Source organism: Macrotis lagotis, chromosome 4, assembly GCF_037893015.1.
Source record: "Macrotis lagotis isolate mMagLag1 chromosome 4, bilby.v1.9.chrom.fasta, whole genome shotgun sequence".
NCBI classification, from domain to species: domain Eukaryota; kingdom Metazoa; phylum Chordata; class Mammalia; order Peramelemorphia; family Peramelidae; genus Macrotis; species Macrotis lagotis.
Window position 1 is genome coordinate 165,587,914 of NC_133661.1, and position 21,214 is coordinate 165,609,127.

The 21,214-nt window shown below is 36.2% G+C and overlaps 1 protein-coding gene across 4 annotated transcripts in view; it reads right to left on the reverse strand.

The window, feature by feature from the left end:
* CGNL1 (cingulin like 1) overlaps window positions 1–21,214 on the reverse strand; it is a 221,124-nt gene that overhangs the window by 17,630 nt on the left and 182,280 nt on the right. For all 4 annotated transcript variants that reach the window (XM_074234587.1, XM_074234586.1, XM_074234585.1 and 1 more), the window contains exons 13-14: window positions 17,304–17,465; window positions 12,837–12,926 (exon numbers count right to left, since the gene is read on the reverse strand). In XM_074234587.1, the coding sequence (XP_074090688.1) occupies window positions 12,837–12,926; window positions 17,304–17,465 (252 nt within the window). The remainder of the gene's footprint in view (window positions 1–12,836; window positions 12,927–17,303; window positions 17,466–21,214) is intronic.

Here is a 21,214-nt window from a genome sequence, read left to right on the forward strand (position 1 = left end):
CAACCATCTCTTCTCTACCTCTGACTAATAGTCTTCTAAACCAGGGACCAGTTAACAAAAGGGGCTTTCTCTCCATCTATTAACAAAAAACAGCACAAATGGGCTCAGCAAAACTGCAAACCTAAGAAGTAAGTCAAAATGAAATATTCCAGTCACTGTAAGGGAATCCTATTTAACAGTGAAAAAATGCTAACAATGCAAAGGTTCAGCAAACAGAGCACATAAAACTCTGCCTGAGGTCACTTTTCTCCCTCTGATTGCCTACAAATTCATCCCCTTAATCACATGTAGCAACAAGGTCACTCAAATGATTCCTATCCATCTTATATAAATACAAACCCCACCAGTAATGAATGCAAACCCACGGCAGGGCTCTGCTCCAGATGCAGCTCCTGGATGGAAGACAGCATTCCTGAAGGTGAAAGTCATCAGAATTGCTGGGAAGAAAAGGTTAGAGCCCAGAAGATGACCCTCCTGGTTCTAATTGTTCTGCTCTAGGTATTAAAAAATCATAAGCCAACGGGTTTCTTTAAGAAGAAGAAAATTTTTGCTGAGCTAATTCATACATTTATTGAGTATCCACTAAGTTCAAAGAGTTCTGTGGTGAATAAAAAAATTACTAAAACATGGTCCTCAACTCCAAGGATCTTTGTTAAGTAGAGGAAATGAGAAATAGACACAAACAACTATATTTCAAGACAGCCTAAGGGAAGAACAAACAAAATGTTGCAAGAGTTTAGAGATAGGGAGGGACCATTTCTGATTGGAAGGATTTCAAAAGAGACTTCATAAAGGAAGATATGAAGAATTCAAAAGGAAGAATTTAGGAATGTGAATGGGAGTGGGGACACTAGAAGTAAGGCAAAGAGAGGTTTGAAAATCCTAAGCATGTCTGAGGAATAGTGTTAGAATATAGAGTATACAAACAAAAGATGAAGGATTAATGGTAAGGGTCCTGAATGTCTTTGCACTCTATTTACTAGGAAACAGGAGTCAGTGAAGGTTACTGAAGAGAGGAGACATGATTATAGTTCATAAGATCATGAAATAGCAACTTAGAGGTTATCCAGTCCAATCCCACCTCACAAACAGACACAAAGAGGTCTCAGTGATTTGTCCTGGGTCACAAAGTTGAAGTACAGTCTGAATTCAGTTTTCCTAATTCCAATTTAGTGACCTATTTAATATAGGTGGAAAAAATAGTTCTGAAGTCCAATACTTCTGATTCTAAAACCCTTCCATAGCACCACACTTCCCCCACTATAATAGGGAGATTAAACTATTATGTTTATAGGATAAATTGGGAGAAAGCAGAGTATTTATAGCAGAAAAGGATCATGTTATTGTTGTTTAGCAATTTCAGTTGTGTGTGACTCTTTGACTCCATTTGAGGTTCTCTTGGCAAAAATATTGGAGTAGTTTACCATTTTCTTGTCCAGCTCATTTTACAGATGAGGAAACCAAAGCAAACAAAACTGAGTGACTCGCCCAGGGCCATGTAGCTAATGTGTCTGAGGCCTAATTTGTACTCAAGACTTTCTGACTCCAGGTCTGGCACTGTAACTACAGTGCTACTTAGCTGCCCTGAAATCTCTTCATTTTATCACTGAGACACAGAAATACAAAGTAAATTATACCAAGTTGTACAGGTAGAAAGGAGAAATGAAAGACAAGGCATGTTTTGTAGTAGTCCATGTTATTCTAAGACTTCCAACCTCAAAGACTGGGAATAAAGGAATTGGACCCGAAAGAAACTATTTTAGTTGTTCAGTTGTGTACAATTCTTCATGAATCCATGTACCAAAGGGAGAATTTTTTGTGGGGGGATGGGGTAGAGAGAATGAGAGAGAAGAACTTGGGGAGAAATTGAGTTTATACAGAATTTCTGAGTTGGATCTCAGAGATCCTTTAATTTAAACCATACCTAAAAAAATTTCTCCTTTAAAAGTGGCTAACCATCTTCCAAATGAAGACCACCCTGTCCCCACATTTTTTTTTAGGTTTTTGCAAGGCAAATGGGGTTAAGTGGGTTGCCCAAGGCCACACAGCTAGGTAATTATTAAGTGTCTGAGACCGGATTTGAATCTGATTCCAGGGCCGGTGCTTTATCCACTACGCCACCTAGCTGCCCTCCCCACATCTAATAATAGCATCCTTAGTACCTTCTTGGGCAGTCAATTCTTCCTTTAGGAAGCACTATTGTTAGTTTTTTTTCCTTACACCAAGCCTAAATCTGCCTTTACCACCCTTCTGCTCTCTAGGACCAAGCAGAATTAGTTTATTTCTTCATCCACAAGAAAAGCCCTCCAATTGTATGTGATCATCTAGGGACAGATTATTCAAACACAGCTCATTTTCATAGGTATTTATGAAGTTGTTTTAACTTCCTCTCCCCTGTATTAGGAACATTGGGGAACAGTTCAACTGGGAGTCTTTCCCCAACCTAAAATGTTGTTTAAACTATTGTTTACCTATAAGTATAATATATATGTATATATATATATATATATATATATATATATATATACATATATATATATATATAGTCAACTCATAGTCTTAGCTTTGTAGAAATCTAGTGACCTCAGCATGACCTGATGTTGATCTTCTAGAAGCAATCTCATGTTTGTCTTTCAAAGCACCCTTTAAGAATCTACTTACAGTACATTTTAGCGGAAAATTCTGAAATCCTGTGAATTTGGTTTGGGATCTTCCATGAATGTCCAGTTAGGAGGAGGGCTAAGTATTATATTATAAAGCTTTTTAGGTTTAAAGTATTCTTGGGTGAAAAATTATCCTACATTTTTATTCCATTTTGTCAGAAAACCTACAGATTACATATAGATGTCTGATTTATTTTGGAAAGGAGGATCTGAAACATGCTTTTTTCATAATGCTCCCATGGTTAATGTAAATTTCTTAAAATCCTATACCATCAGAAACTAATTTTTCCTGCAGAAAGAGTATATAAATTTGTTAATATTCTCTTAACTCTTCAAAACTCTTCTCTCAAGATGGTGTTCCACATGGGCAAAATCTTGAATTATCATCTCTGGTTTTTTTTCAGTTTAGGAAAATGTTCAGTTTGTCTAAAACTGTCAAGGTGTACTAATAAGAAAATGTGTATGTCAAAACACTTTGAAGAAAAGACAAGACATAATTGGCTATCTGACTTTCTTTCAATTGAAAAGAAAACTATTGAATATTAATTTTACTGTTCCAGTTTTAAGGCATGGACTGAAGATTGTATCTTTTTTAAAAATATGTATATATACATATATGTCATGTATTGAGAAACATGGGTTGGGTTTTTGTTTTTTACTGTAAATGTAATCTGACATCCTTGGCCAGAACATCATATACTGAAATATTAAAGATCATTCTTTCTTTAAAAAAAAGAAAAAAAAAAAGAAAAGTCCTCCAAATACTTGATGAGAGCAATCTTCATTTTCCCCAAGTCATTTTTGGGGAAAAGAAATGTTCCTAATTCAGTCAACTGATGCTTGTGTGAACTGGTCTCCAGTCCCCCCCTGTCCACTACTTTGGCTGCCTTCTCTAGATATGCTCATTACTCTGTGTCCTTCCTAAAATGAAAAGCCCAGAACTGGATACAATATTCTACATATGATCTAATCAGAGCAGCATAGGGCAGGATGATCATTTCTGTTGTTATGGTCAAATGTTATATATTGATAGCTTTTTGACTGCCCTGTCACATTTTGGAATCACATTGAGCTTGCAGTTCACTAAAAAGCACCTGCACCTTTTTCAGGTGCTTCAATATCAAGGTGCTGAGTTTGAGATGAGGGCAGAGCCTTATCAGTAGCAAGGTCTAGAAGATAACTTTAGATGCAAGACTGGGACCTGGCTGAGAAGTTAGGGCCAGAGATTTGACAGACATCTGCATAGATATTACAAACAAAACGATGAAATGATAGGTTAGCTCTCCAAAGGAAAAACATTTAAAAAGAGAATGACAGAAAGTTAGGATCTCAGCCTTGGCAGGCACTTACAGAGACATTGAAACTCTCATGGGGAAAAAAAAGAATCATAACAGAGTCAGGACACTATAAGGCATTTTAAGAAGGAGAAAGTGATCATTACAGGAATCAAGAAAATAAGGTGAGGACAGAGTATAAACCTTTCAATTATGGAGAGGTGACCACTGGTGATTTTCAAAAATATTCTAATTCACAAGGGAAGTGAAGTTATAAACCAGATGGTAAGGGATTGGCTAAAGAGGAAAAAGTTGTAGATAACATCACACATTGACATAGTATTGAAGGATTTCGAATCACTTTTCTTACAACCACCCTGTGGAGTAAGTATAGCATATTTTAGAAATGACACAGCAGCAGATGGGAAAAGACAAGATACAGGGCACATGTAGAAAGAGTAGTAATTCCCAATATTTTTCCTTCAATTCTTTTTTTTAAAAAAAAATTGTGGCGGCTAGGTGGCGCAGTGAATAGAGCACCGGCCTTGGAGTTAGGAGTACCTGGGTTCAAATCCAACCTCAGACACTTAATAATTACCTAGCCATGTGGCCTTGGGCAAGCCACTTAACCCCACTGCCTTGGAAAAAAAAATTGTGATTCTGTGGAGTAATTTAATATACTCATAATATTCTACTATTATTTACTTCTTAAGGTGTCATTAAAGAATTTTTAGCATAAACTCCTTGAATCATTATTGAAAAATCTCAATAGGTTCTGAACCCATGAAATGGGCATAACTACATTAGAGAAAAAGGAATTGGCATGGTTAAGTGGTGCAGTGGAAAGAGCACCAGCCCTGAAGTCAGGAGGATCTGCGTTCGTTTGACCCCAGACACTTGATACTAACTGTTTGACCTTGGGCAAGTCGAAGCCCTATAGTCTCACAACGCCCCCCCCCAAAAAAAAACCACAACAATTAGAGGGAAAGGAATAAACCAATGAGAGTGTGTGTATGAGTGTGTGTGTGTGTGTGTGTGTGTGTGTGTGTGTGTGTGTGTGTGTAGTGAAGTGAGGACAAGGATAGCTGGATAATCACAATGATTGATCTCAGAAAGAGGTAAGGCTTATAATTCAATAAGCAAATGTTTACTTAATTAGCTTAAGAGGGAGAGAAAGTAGAACTGAGGTCTTGAAGCCATAATTGCTGTGGGAGGGAGCTAGAGAAAACTCATTACAATATAACAGAAAGAACATTGGACTGAGAGGAGATCCTAACCCAAGTCCCATAATCTATACAATTTAGAGCAAATTACCTTAACCCTCTCTGGACAACAGTTTCCTTTGTTGTGAAAAGGAGAGAAAGGAGAACTTTCCTCTTGGTCTTTTTTCTAAGATCAAGTATATAAAGAGAGATGGTCCAGGTTTTCATAAAACAGCAAAAGAATAAAAGAATTTCTGAGTGATTACAAAGATCTTATTGAAGTTAGAAAGCATGATTCCACAGTGGTAAATTGACACATATGTAAATTCCTTGTCTTTCCAAGGATTCAGGAAGTATGGCAAAAGGTCAATAGGGCAATAGAATGGTGATGAGAGAAAATATCCTAATTGCTGAATCTAGTACTAAGAATGGTCTAAATAAAAGACTTAATAAAAAAATGAGAAAGAAGTTAACCAATAAAAGATATTTAACCCAACAAGACCATATGCCTAAAAAAAAGGAAATATTAGATCACTTCTAGTTTTATTGTCTGTGAAGGTTGCCACAAATTAGGGGGCCATGACTTCTCCAAAAGAAGCCTTTGGAGAAGAAAGATACCTTCAGCAAGGGTTTCAGAACAAGAGATGCAAATATCTACTGAGGCACAAATTGGGAGGCATCAGAACATTCTTTGTTAGCTAACTGAAGCAATTACTAGCTGAATAGAAAGACTTCCCAACTGGAAGTACAAAATCCTCTCAACCCTGGCACTGTGGGGTGGTAAGTCCTAGACAACAACAGGAAATGAACCATATCCTACAATGGCAAATTCTGACAGATGGCACATAGCAGAGGGCTATTAACAACTTGGGCATCCTCATAACAGCCCAAGCAATAACTTTGGATGGGTCAGATGACCTGAATCTGCTCCAAAAATCCCTGCCTATGACTCTCCTTGGCTGTTCTGGTACTAAACTAATTCTGCGTCTGTCTCATCTTTTGGCCCAGTATCCATCCATTGTCTCTACAAGAGAAAGAATCCCTGGCTGGAACAATTCATGTTGCTTCTTCTCTAATGCTCAGTCCACTGTGCTGTTTACCACCAACCCCCCGCCCCACCCCCTTTAAAGCAATGACTATTTTGAGTTAAAAACAACCTAGTTAAATTAAAAAGAATAAAACAACTGCAGTTTAAGGCAACAGTTATCACAGCTGGATTTAAAGTATGTTAAACACCATGCGTTATGATGAGAAATAACAGTATCAGATTCATCCAGGTTTCATTTCAGAGGCACCAGTGGCCTGTGCCAGTTTTTAGGATTAAAAGCAGCTGTATATTTGGCTAATGAAAAGCCAGAAATATTTATGATCACTAATAACAATATTTAGCCCCATCACCTGTGTTTACCATTGGGCTGCAATGAGTTTAAGAAATTTACACTTCTTACCAATATTGTGTATGATACCTGATCATGAAGAGGGAAAAAAAAAAGAACATTAACTGACTGCACACACCAGGTTTTTCAAGCAGCTGACTCAACAAGAGGCAGATTTGAGGCTAGAATAAAGTTAATAAAAACTTTGATCCTTTATTCATTGCAAGGGGAGTGGGGGGAGACTTCATTTCCACATTCTCATTTACTGGCCTTGGCCACCTGGTGCTGATGGAGGAGCAGGTGTGTGCCAGACCCCCGGGATCACTTTCTGGAAAGTGACTGTGGCAGCTCCAGCAACTTTATCTGCCTGTATTGACTCTATGATTGCCATGGCAACTGGGCAACCTCACTAGGCTCCTGGAAAGAACTCGGAAGCCACCCGACGGTTTGGGATTGGTATTTTTCATTCTGTCTGCCAAGTGATTAGGGCTGGATGAATATCTTTCCATTGGGCTGGGGCTTTCTGGTCTCCATTGCAAACAGAAAATTTCTCTTCTCAAGCATAGCTGTTTTATTAACTGTACACTCACTGGCACTGCAGATATAAAAAGAAGTAAAATGCATGATGATCCAGGGAACTCACAGAGTGAGCATATTTGGAAAAACACTGAAATGCATTTTCCTTTCAAAGTTTACAACTTTTACCAAGAGTCAGCTATAAGTTCTATATGGGAGCAAATGATATTAGACCCAAAACCTTTCTCTTTAAACAAAGAGCAACCATGGCCACAAATCTATGGCACTTGAAGGCCAAATATATCAATAGAACCATTGGAACAGAGCTGGAAGGGACCCTCTGCAGCTGTCTCACTCAACTTCTCATTATATAGAAGCCCATGGAGACAGAAATAGCATTAGAAGCAAGATCTGAACCAGTCAGTGTCCTCTTAGGGTCTGTAGAATGCACCCTTGAAAGGTCTAATTCAGGTCAAATAGAACCTACATTAAAGTTTTTCAACCAGGTAAGAAGGGGACATTCACATATAGAAGGATATAGGGAAGAACGAAGGCAAAATTTATCTCTGTTCTGTGAATTTACCATTGTCTCCTTTAGAAGCAGGTAGGTGGCAAAATGGATAGAGAGTTGGATTTGGAATCAGGTAGACAGACCTGACTTAAAATTCATCTTCCAATATTTATTAACTATGTGAACCTGGGCATGTCACTTAACCCTTCTGTCTTGGTTTTCTCATCTATATAATAATTGATATAGCATACCTCCCAGGGTGGTTGCTAGAATAAGTGAGATAATATTAGTAAAATGCTTTGCAATTTAGAGTACCAAATAAATGATAGCTTTTTTAAAAAATGTAAATAGTGAGTCAAATGCCTGCTTTTCAACATTTGAATAAACTCATTTTTTGGCACTAGTAGAAAACTTCCTAGGGAAAAATTATCCCTAGCTGAGAAAACAAACTTTGCCTCCATTTAGAACACTCTGGAAAGGTATAAAGTCCTGGGAAATGAACTCATCTGGACAAAATTTCAATCCATACCTTCATGCCAACACCAGTCAGATCTGAAAGGAAAATCTAAGTATCCAAGCTGTCTGGAAAACTTATCTCCTAATTAGGATTTCTGGACACCTGGCTTCAGCCAAACTGAACACAGATATTCCACATTCATGAGGAGGGAAAAGCTGTTGTCTTGCAACAGACTTCTCTCAACTTCCCATTTGTTTTGAAAAGAATATGAATCTATGCTTTATTTTTTTTAAATTATCTTTTTGATTATAAGCTTGACCAACAAAAGCAAACATGAATATTTCAATAAGAATTGAAGAGGATTGACCTGTCATGTGATTTGTTTTTAAATAAATTTATTTTCAAAATTTTTACTGATCTTTCACTAATCTACATTTGCCCCTGTATTTCTTCTGCCTCTTCTTTATGTAAATTTTTTTAAATATAAGCAAATTTAATATGATAGTAACAAAACTGCCCTAATTGGCCTCTTCTGAATCTTTTCCTATTCTCTTCTATTTTTTCTCTCAACATTTTGCTGAAACTTTTTTCTTTGTTTTTCTTTTCTTCCTCCCTTCCTTCTTTTCTATTTTCTTCTTTGAAAGAAATTCTAGTTGCAGCAGTTAAAAGGCTCTCAATGTTAAGCAGTTCAGCTGATGTTGGAGTAACTGTGACCCTTACAGAAGCATGTACTTTCTGAGCTTCAGTTTCATCTATTAAAATGGACCTAAATAACACTTACCAGGATTATTATGGAAGTACTTTGTAAATCTTAAAATACCCATTAAATGTAATTTGTCATCATCTATTCTAGAAGGAACTCAAAACCAAAAGTATTCTTTCCATTGTTGAAAGAACTTAAAGAGACTATTAGTCACAGTAAAAATTCAGTTTCATCTATTAAGTTATGTTTAGATTTCCCCAACTGGGTGGTTTTTGAATTTTCACTTAGTTACTTTAGTTTCACAAAAGGCATCCCACTGACACAGGTCTGAAACACATGGATGGACATAAACAATGATCCAAAAGGAACAGGGCCATAGAGGAGAAGTCTCCTTTGCAATGAGGAGCAAGAAGATGGCATGTCTTCCTCACAGCTGCACCCCTCAACCCGCGAAGTTCTTTGTAATTAGACTTAGAAATAAGAAAGGCAAATTTATGCATCTTTGATTATCTGGGTCCCTAAAAAATTTAATGATATCTGTTGATCCTTGTAGAGAATGCTTTAAGAAGTCAGGGGGCACCTTCCCAGAGATGAGCCTTTGTAGGAGCTATCAATCAATGAATATTGTATGCCAGCCATTATACTAAGTCTAGGATGTAAAGGGGGAAGCAAGGTAAAGTAGAAAGGGATTGGAATTGGAGTCAGAAGGTCTATATTCAAATTCTGAAGCTGGGGCCTTAAACAATCAGAGGTCCCAATTCTGTTATCTATAAAACGGGTAAAAATACTTGTATACTGCACAACTCACAGAGTCAGTTGAAAGATTAACTAAGAGAATATAACAGAAAATTCCACAATGTACTACCATTGCATTAAGTCCTATGGTTATAAGGAAAGACAAAAACAGGCCCTGCTCACAAGAAGCTCAGGGAGAGACATGCAAAGAACTCTGTAACAATAAATCACTAGAAAAAGCTATCATAGTAGTTTATATCCCTATCTCTTCAGGTCACCACCACTATTACCCAAAAACATTCACAGCAAGAGTCAGTCCTTAATCATTATAATGTCTTAGATGTTTCTTGGCAATCTGGTAAAGCAAGCTAATGAGCCCCTCTCAGATATTTTTTTCCTTTTGTTTTTTTTGGGGGGGGGCATTATAGTTTTATCTTATTTTATGATCTCAGATTTTTGTTTAAAATACATAGGATTACAGAAGAAACCAAAAATGCTGAAATAAAGATATTATATTTTAAAAATATTTTTAAATAGATTTGATCAATGTATTTTTTTTGGTTTTCACAAGGTAATAGGATTAATTGACTTGCTAAGTGTCCAAGGTCATATTTGAACTCAAGTCCTTGAGACTCCAAGGCCAGTATTCTATCCACTGCACCACCTAGCTGCCCCTATTCAATATATCTTTAAAATATTCAGTAAAAATATTTTAAAAACTCAAGTTAAAAGACTCCAAGTTAAAAATTCCTATATTTAGAGAAACTCTAAAGCTGATTAAGATACCAGTTACAAGAGGTCAGCATGAATGATAATAACTACTATTTATATAACTCTCATTTTAAGGCTTACCAAGAGTGTATATCTTTTATCTTATTTGATTCTCATAAGATACCTAGGAAGTAGGTGTTATTATTAACCTCATTTTATGCATGAGGAAACTTAGGCTGAGGGAGGTTAAATGACTTGCCCAGGATCACACAGCTATTTGAACCCAGGTTGACTTTCTTACCTCCAGTGATATTACCACTACTCCACTGAACCACCCTGAATAGTTTGCTTTATGTTGGTTCAATTATGGTATGTGTACTAAGAATTGTAGAAGGCAAGGGAGAATTGCAGTGTTTTTACCCTAGTAGCTCAAGCACCTCCTTCAAGGGCCTTTCACATTAACTTTTGGGGGGAGTTTTGGTTTGTTTTTTTTTTTTTTGCAAGGCAATGGGGTTAAGTGACTTACCCAAGGTTACACAACTAGGTAATTACTAAGTGTCTGAGGTCACATTTGAACTCAGGTCCTCTTGACTCCAGGGCCGGTGCTCTATCCACTACACCATCTAGTTGCCCCCACATTAACTGTTAATAAACATTTGTTGAATTGATGGACTGAACTGAAACCAACAAAACTCAGGCACATGGGCAAATTCCCACCAATCTGAATCTTGTGGTTCTTGGTAACACTAGGTCAAGGACAATAACAACCTCACCATGTAATTCTAAAATACACTTTAATACATTATAAATTATTATAAATAAAATATAATTATATACAAAATATACTTAAAATATACTTTCAGCTCATAATTATACTAAATTACAATGAGTGATTTTGTGATTTGTCTACCAGGACACTAGGTAAATCCTATCACTTCACATCCCTGAAATATGAATTCCCCTGACACACTACAAAACAGATTGTCCATGTATATAGCTCAAGATAGTTTACTATGGTCAAAGTCCTTTACTAAAGCCATATTTTGATGCCTCATCATGGTGTAAAGGTAATTCAGTGTCAAGAGAACAAGTCCTGATAAGTCCTACCATGCTGTTAAAGCATAAAAAAAGTCACTGAGGGATAGCTACATATCTACTGTCTGAGGATCAGCATGGCTAATTTAAGAAAAGATTATTAACAGAAGGTTGGCTATCAATCCATTACTGTTTTTAAGAGACACTGATAAAGACTGTCTGCTAAAACATGGGAGTTTGTGTACTGTGTTGGTGATGCATGAAAATAAAGCAAAAAACCTAAAAAAAAAGGGGGGGGGTACCCAGGTGGCTCAGTGGATAGAGCACCGGCCCTGGAGTCAGGAGTACCTGAGTTCAAATCCGGCCCCAGAAATTTATTAATTATCTAGCCGTGTGGCCTTGAGCAAGACACTTAACCCCATTTACCTTGCAAAAAAACCTTAAAAAAAAAAAAGAAAAGAAATAAAGCAGGTCAAACATTGTGCTCAGCTTATGAGTATGTGTAGCTAGGTGACCTAGAGTCAGGAAGACTTGAGACCAAATCTAGCCTCAGATGCTTACTAGTTGTGTGACCCTGAACAAGTCACTTAGTCTTGTTTGCTTCAGTTTCCTCATCTGTAAAATGAACTGGAGAAGGAAACAGCAAAGTCCTCCAATATCTTTGCTAAGATAACTCAAAAACAGAAGTCACTCTGGCCAAATGGATATTTATAACATCATTCAAAGGTTATATTTAGACAAATATTTAATTAATTCATCCCAAAAAAGCTGCTAGATATATTGAATTTCTAGTCTATATTGCAGTTGGATGTGACTGGAAATGACTAAACAATAAAAAAATGGAAGAGATTTAAAATTTAGATAAGGTCCCATGCATCATAGAGCTTATGGGATAGGAGACTTTTCTATAATTTAACCACTTACCTTGGTTCTTATGAGATTTGAATTCTATACTGCTATAACAAGGTAATGTTTATATTCTCCCAAGTGACTTAGAGCAGAGGTGTCAAGTTCACATAGAAATAGGGCCACTAAACTCATAAGCTATATATTGAATTAAAAATATTTTAGCATAATCTAGATTCTATTCGATTTTTTATATTTTTTCCAATTACATTTTAATCTGGTCTGGGAATATTGCCCACATATTTGATATCTCTGGCTTAAAGTATTGACGCCTACCAGGTCAAGTTATATTACAAGCTTTCCTCTAGCCCAGGGTGGGGAACCTTTTTTTCTGCCAAGGGCCAAATGGATATTTATAACATCATTCAAAAGTTATATTTGGACAAACATTTAATTAATTCATCCCAAAAAAAGCTTCTAGATATATTGAATTTCTATCCCAGTCTGCAGTTGGCCACACCAATATGACCTACCAGCGAGAGATTTTCCCACCCCTGCTCTAACCCAAAGGGTGTATAAAGTTTTGTTTGTTTGTCTAATAATTCAATAACTAAAAATTAAGTTTTTTAAAACTCATTTAAATTCATTTATTTTATTCATTTAAAAACATTATTCATGGGTCCTCAGTGGATTCATGACACAAAAAAAGATTTAAGGATTTGTGCTTTAGCACATTGGCCATATTTAAACATCTCATTATTTTCGATTCATTCATGTTAATCTGATCATTTTCAGAGATTGCAGTACCTGTTCCCTGCCACGGGTGATCCTCTCAGACAACAAATCAGAGTTGTTCCTTTCTTCATCCAGTTCCATTTCCAGCTGAGAAATTTTGTCCTAGAAAAGAACCAATATGCATACATCCATTTAATTTGGGCTAAAATTGAGGCAAAGGTGAGACATCTAAAAGCACGATATCTGATTATCAGAATGAGGAGAGAAGACGATTGAGGGTTCCTGAACTACCTCAAATATTGGTATCTAATAAATAATTAATTTAAAATGGAAGAATCCATGAATGGTCCAAAGTAATCATATTAGATTCATCAACTGTCTTCTAAAGGCAGAAAGAAGCTCTGAATACTTCATTTTATATAAAATGTAGCATCTACCAATTCTTACTATTGTTCCTAGGAGCCTTGGAGAAGGCGAAGAATGTGAGTGAGTACCTTTGGCACCTAATAATCCTTTTCCTTCTAGCAAACTCAAAATAATATTGGATCATATTTCAAAATTAACCAAATTTTGCCAAATTAATGTTCTCAAAATTACAAAATTTACAAAAGTTGGGCTTTATTTTCAATTAATTATTTGTTATAGAAAATGCATTTCAAAGAAGCTTTGAGGGTAGGAGGGAGAAGGGAAAAATTTCTTATACTCAGAAATTGCTAGATTTTTGCATTTACTTCATTTCTCTAGTCACCAGCTCATTGTTATTTTAAATGTTTGGATTAAGTTGGAGCCACAGATGCTAGAAAGTAATTGGCAGTCCTGGATTTGAGTTCTAAAATATTTATGGATAAATATTGTCCCTGGAAACACCATAATCTCAAAAGAATATTACAAATAACCCAACCAACAACAAAAAGGCACATGATGAGTATAAACAGGCAACAGTATATTACTGGCAATGATTTGCTTTCAAGAAGTGGGGGTAAAAAACATGATAGAAGAACATCAATGTTGGGAAAAGGAGGTGGGTGAATCATATATTAAGAATGAAGAATAACAAATGGGCATCCCAAATGAACCACTAGTACTTCAAAGATATTTTTTACAAAGGAAGGCAACTACTGAATTAAATGGATTCCTCTAGGGATTATCTACTGAAATACATGAATAGATTGTATGGTGGAGATGGGTTGAACCCAGAACTTAGCACAGTGCCTTAATAAACCCTTAATAAATGCTTATGGACAGACTGACTAGCGAAAGTATACTCCACATCAATGAGATCATGATCTATCAAAATACCAAAGTAATAATCCCAGAATGAACAAAATGGATTCAGAAACTAATGATTCCTCTTTATGTACAGAAAATAAATTTCATATAAGTGATGAAATGCCAAGCAATGTCATTACTAGGATCTAGAGACTACAAAAAATATCTACCAAATCAGTTTTTTGTCACAAATGTAGCTACCACCGATCTGGGGATACTCTTACCAAGTACGGAGACCTAGAAAGTAAAAGAACCCTTAAGATCAACCTAGAATTCAATTATGTTAGTTTAGGGTAAGAATCATGCTCCTACTCAAAGGCTCTATGAACTTCTCAGAAAATATACACAATGTAATTAAGAGACCTTCATAAAAGATAGTCTAAACAATCAATCACAGCCCACTTCAATTAGCTGCTCTCCCCCCCCCAATTTATGGAAGGTTCTCATTAGCTTACAATCAGTTACTCAGCTGGCTAAAATATAATTTTGGTGTGACTCTGCTTCTTCTGGAAGACAAGCAAAAGAAATAGAAAGCCAGGTAAGAGTCAGGGCAAGGTAACTTGGCTAGTTCGCTCATAGACCAACTCTCTCTATAAGGTTAATTGTCTGTCGAAGTACTCTTCTCAGTGGTGCAGTCCTGAGAGTTGGGGGGTTTTTCCTAGTTTAAAGGGGAAAAAGAGAGATCCTCTGAAATTTTGCTCAGATTTTAAAAAAAGAAACAACAAACCTCTAATTACTGTTTCCATTTATCCATACTATTAGCCACCCACATCCACTCATACTGAAAAACGTTGGTGAAAGCATCTTAATTCAGATAAAATATTATTTTAATATTCCTATGATATCATGAGTTAAGGGATGTAGTCCTTCCACAGTTTCCATTGCCCATACGCTGAACGAGTATAGCTAAGTGAATCCTTGGTCTAGATCAGTGGATATTATGCCTATGCTCTGAATTGGCTTGCTTATGAGACAACAGACAGAGGGTACCCAGCTTCCAATTATGTGAATTAACATTTGTTCACCTTACAAGTAGCTTTCATATTCCTAGAAAATAAGAATCCCAGAGCCCTAGCAATTTGTAACTAACTTAAGAGAAAAGAGAAATTATCCAGTCAGTTAAATTTAGCCTGCTTTTCTTTTCCCCTAGAAGAGTCTATATCTAGAGAACTGGTAATATCAGAATTAATATTCAATGACTTCTTTGCCATTGAGGAGGGTAAGGGAGAATAGTTATTTGCAAACAGATGCAAGAAATATACTGACAATATTCATCCTTTCTCACCCTGTTCTTGAGTAACACCCATCTGCCTCCTGAAAATATCTTGACATTTGAATTTCTGTTAATTGTGTTCCAAATTTTATTTTAATCCAGTTTTTTCTCTAAAGTCTTGTTGTCATATTGGATGGTGCTGCTTTTGTGGATGGCATTGTTCTAAGTATTATGCTATTTTAAGTGTGAGGGATAATGATTCTAAGATTACACCTATATACCAGTTGGCACATTATTCATATTTAGATTTTGTGATTTGATTTCCATTTTTTTTTTGTTATTTGTTAAGTGTTTCAGGCTGTCTAAAGGATTCATACCTATTTAGAAAATAAGCTTAAGACATTATCTTCTATTTTCTCATGCTGTTACTTTTTTCATGTGTTTATTTCTTCTCTTCCCCCCCAAATGGTAAACTCTCCAAAAAGCAAGAATCAAGTTAGATGTTTATTTTACAACTGTTCCACAAAGTATTTAGTACAATGCTTAGTGTATCAGATTACTCAATAAGTAGTTGTAGAATCAAATTATACCACATATATTATGCTATACATAATCTGCAAATCTGGATTAGACATGAGCAAATGTTTGTTAGAAATAGGAACCCAAAGCTGTGACTCATCCAACCTTTCTGGGGAACAATTTGGAATTATGCCCAAAGGGCAATAAAATTGTGCACACCCTTTGATCCAGCAATACCACTGCTGTATCTGTACACTAAAGAGATCATGAAAAAGGGTAAAAACATCACTTGTACAAAATATTCATAGCAGCTCTGTTTGGGTAGCAAAGAATTGGAAATCGAGGGGATATCCATCAATTGGGGAATGGCTGAACAAATTATGGTATATATACAATATGGAACACTATTGTGCTATTAGAAACCAGGAGGGATGGGAATTCAGAGAATCCTGGAAAGACTTGCATGAACTGAAGCTGAGTGAGATGAGCAGAACCAGAAGAACATTGTACACCATAACAGCAACAAGGGGGTGATGATCAACCTTAATGGACTTGCTCATTTCATCAGTACAATAATCAGGGACAATTTTAAGATGGAAAATACCATCTGTATCCAAAAAAAGAACTGTGGGGTTTAAACAAAGACCAAAGACCTTCAATTCAAAAATAAAAGTTGTCTTATGTACTATGTAATTTTGCTATCTCTTATATTTTATTTTTTCCTCAAAGATATGATTTTTCTCTCAACACATTCACTTTTGATCAATATATAGTATGGAAACAATGTAAAGTTTATCAAACTGCCTTTTGTAGGGGATGGGGGAAGGAATTTTGGGGGAAATTGTAAAATTCAAAACATTACAAAAAATAGGTAGAAACTACTATTGTATATAATTGGAAAACAAATAAAATATTTATATATATATATTTTTAAAAGTAATAGGAACCCAAATTAAAGTTAAGAGATGACAAGGAGGATTCTGGAACTGAGTTCTACAATAAACTTTCTGTGTAATCTAAGGCAAGTTGTTTAACAACTCTGAGTCTCAGCATTACTATTTCTAAAATGAAGGAGCTTATTAAAGTATTTCTAAGTTCCTTCTGGCATTATCAGTCTATAAATCCCCATCCTCCCACCAATTTCTTAATCATGTAAAGGAATGATATTACTAAATTCTAGCCACTTAAGAGAAATGAAAATGAGTGATTTTATAGCTTAAAAGTTTAAATGGAAAAATCTTCAAACATTTCAAGATCTACCTTCCTTTGATCAAGAAGACACCAAGATAGAATTATAAAGAGAGAGAGAGATGGGCTTGAATTCAGGAATAAGTGAGATCAAATCTGGTCTCAGCTATTTATTGACTAGATGACCCTAAGCAAGTCAACTAACTTCTGTTTGCCCCAGTTTCATTACATGTGAAATGGGAATAATAACAGCACTTTCCTCTCAGTGTCTTTGTGAGGATCAAATGAAGTGTTTAGTCCAGTGCCTAAAGCATAATGCCTTATTAGATGTTAACTATTATTAACTCTACCTCCATTTGCTTGACTTGTCTGCTGCGATCCTCCTTAAGATGACTCTTGGCTTCCAATTCATACTCTAGGTCTTTCAAAGTCTGTTCTAGAAGTTTTCTTTTTGTGATGGCTTCATCTTGAGATCTTTGGTAGTCTCGTAATTCCTCCTCCATTAAGTGCATCTGGAGGGAAAAAGAGACAGTCAGGATCCTATAATTTGGTAATGAGATAAAAATTCTGGCAGACAATAAATCCCTAGAAAGAGATTTGTGGAAAGCTGATGGAAAGACCAAGCTCTAGTAACAAAAGCAGACACAGTGTTCAAACCCACACTAGTCTCTCATTCCTATTACTGTATTTGGTCCAGTTCCAAAGAAGGTTCTCTGGTCAATTATGAACAGGACAAGAGGTGGCACAGTGAATATAGAGCACTGGATTTAGAGTGAGAAAGATCCAAGTTCAAATTTGACTTGAGAGAATAGCTATCTGTCTGACCCTGGGTATTTCTCCTTTTCCCTGCCTCAGTTTATAATAGCAGCTATATCCCCAAGGTTGTTTTGAAGATCAAATGAAATAATGTTAGCAAAGCATTTAGCAAAACAATATAATTACTATATTATTAACAGAAAGAAAAAAGAACATAAGCAAAACATTTTTTAAAAACACAAAGTAGAGCAAATGGGAACATAGATAAGGAGGGGCAATTTTGTCACACACATTAAATTTAATATGCACTTTTTAAAACACTATATAAAATAGGGGTGGGTAGGTGGCGCAGTGGATAAAGCACCGGCCCTGAAGTCAGGAGACGTGGGTTCAAATCTGGTCTCAGACACTTAATAATAATAATAAAGCTGTGTGGCCTTGGTCAAGCCACTTAACCCTATTTGCCTTGCAAAAGAAAAAACCTAAAAAAAGATTGTTGGGTGTATGGGGCCAAATATGGGCTCAGGTGCTCCTGGCTCCAGGGCTGGTGCTCCGTCCATTGTGCCACCTGGCCATACCTACAATTATTACTATTTTTTTCTTTTTAATTTCAATTTTTATCCTCTCCCCTTTACTTTATCGCTCAAGCGAATCTGTATTTTTTGGGGGGAGGGGGTATTTAGTTTACTGTTAAACAAGAATATTTTATTAATGTATAAAAAATTTTGTACAAAATGAGAATAAATATTAAATATATAAAAGACTACATAAAATAGAAGTTATAGTTTAATATATAATGCTATTTTTCTCTTCAATGTGGCAGTGTTTGTTTATGTTTTAAGCTTATATTAAAATGGGAAACCTAAATTAAAAAACAGTATATGGGTAGAGCTTTTGAGATGTGAACCTCTTTTGATGAAATAATTATCCTGTCATTGAGAGGGAGAGATAAATCCCACCAATACTTTGAAGTTCATGCAGTGCTTTGATTATCTCTCTTTGATTATTTGTAAGGGACAGAGAGCTGGAAGTTACCATAGCTATCAACTAACTAGTACAACCTCCTCTCTGCAAGATGAGGAAAGACTTAAGTGATGCCCAAAATAATAGACAGAGTAAGTAACAAGAGACGGATGCTCCAAATTCAATCCTCTTTCCACTCTATTACACTGATCCCCTCCAATCCCAGATAAGTCAAAAGGAGCAGAGGGAGGTGGGGGGAGGGGAGGGAAGAGTTCTTTTTTCTTTGTGAAGGGCAGGGCTGTCCTGGAATGGGCATCATACCTTGAAAAATGTCCTTTTCAGGAGCTCTCACATAAAACATCAAGTGACAAGTTAGTTTTACCCTACTGTTGAAAGTATGTTGCCTTAAAATTACCAAATCCATAGAGATGGGTTAGCTTTACCTTACACCAAGAGCCTCAGTGATATGGAAAAGACCTGACTTTAAAAGGTCAAGGTCTCCCATTGATCACCAACCATCCTGCTCTTATGTCAGGCCATTGGACTCACATGGGAAATTGAGAATAGCTCCTTAGACAAAGTGACCTCACCATAATCAATCTTACATTCAAGTCATGATTTCACTTTCCTGAAGTCATAGTTTTCTTTGATACCAAAGGACCCATTACTACCGCTCCCATTGTATCCTGGTTATGCATATCCTACAAGACTAAGGGTTCTTAACATGGGGGGGGGGGGCATGGATCTATTTGTTAGTCTGATTAAGTCTTGATGGTGAACCCTTTTCAGAATATTGATTTTATAACAATAAAATATGTAGGATAACAAAAGAAAAAAATTCTATTAAAACATAGAGGCCATAATGTTACTTTTTTTTTTTAAGTTAATGGAGACCAGGTGAGGAACATCTGTACTAGACTATAAGTTTCATGAAGACAAAGACATTATGTTTTCTAAACCTCTGCATCTCTCCTAGGATCTGGCTTGCATAGTGCTTACTATATAATGCATGTTAAGAATGTTTCTTGAATTGAACATCACCTTTGAAATCTACCATCAACACAACTCAACTTTTTTAATGGAGAGATTCCCAACACATTCCAAAAAAGGAAGCTACCGAAGCAAGTTGTACATTCACTTTCACATGAGATAATGGTCTTTGCCAGTCTATTCCATCCTCCTCCCATCCTCTATCCACTTTGGTCCATGTCCTCAATTTTGTGCAAGAAAGAAGTACCTAAGAAATGTAAATGTAAAGATGCTTTGTAGCATCACCCCTGAGGGATGGATCAAATCTGGAGCATCTTCAATTTCTATAGTCATCTCATTTCAGACCTCCAACCCTCTCCCCCCAACACACACAATAAACATTAACTTCCCCCATTTTCTACTTAATACCTCTGTGCAATCATTACTTCATTTCTCTGGGTTAATATTTCTCATTTGTAAAATGATGAAAACATACTGACTTCTAAGTTCTCTTCCAATTTAAAATCCCAGGATGATCCCAAAGGAAAAATGGATATTTGTATTGACATTAGAGGACCTGTGTTCAAATTATGATGCTTACTTTGTAATTCTGGGCAAGTCGCTTAAACTCCCTAAGCTTCAGTTTCATACAATGGGGAGAATGAACTAGCTAACCTCTGAAATTCTTCCCAGTTCAAGATGCTATGAGCTTATTATGATCTTTCTACAAAAATGCTAAAAAAAAAAACCTAAGAAAATATTATCCTAAAGCAACATACAAAGAAATGCAAATGATATAAAAACCAAAGATATCTAGAAGTTAATGGTACATCAGGTTCCTTCAAGAAAACACCATGTTATCTAGTGCCAGTTAGTCATTTACAATATTTTTTTTGCCCACAAGATGGCACTGAACCAACAGTTTAGAGGAGGCATCAATAAATAAATTTTGCAATCAGAGACCACTTCCCAGGAAAAGAAATAGATTATGTCTAGCAAAAGTAGGGTACTCCTCCAGAGACCCTCCCCATCCCCAAAACACTCCTCTTCCCTGTCTCACCATCTGACCCCAGTAGCCATGACCTAAAGTTCATCCAAAAATGCCATATTTTCAAATATAAAAGAAAAAGATCAAAGGCATGCAAAAGTCATGCTAAAGATGAGGAAAAGAAATCACTCTATGATCTCATATGCTGCATATGATAGTATTGAGAGGTTTATTATTTGAGAAGAGGTATAAGACAGAGAAAATCATTTTTGTTCCTTGAAAAAACAAGTTTCCAGGGGCGCCTAAGGTAGCACAGTGGATAAAGCACTGGCCCTGGAGTCAGGAGTACTTGAGTTCAAAACTGGCCTCAGAAATTACCTAGCTGTGTGGCCTTGGGCAAGCCACTTAACCCCATTGCTGTGCAAAAAAAAAAAAGAAGAAGAAGAAGAAGAAAGAAAGAAAGAAAGAAAAAACAAGTTTCCTACAAGAATTATTAGTCGACAAATTGAACAACTTGGGAATGCAAATCTCTATAATTAGGGATTTTTCCTCTTTGTCAGATACAACTTTCTATTACCTATTTAT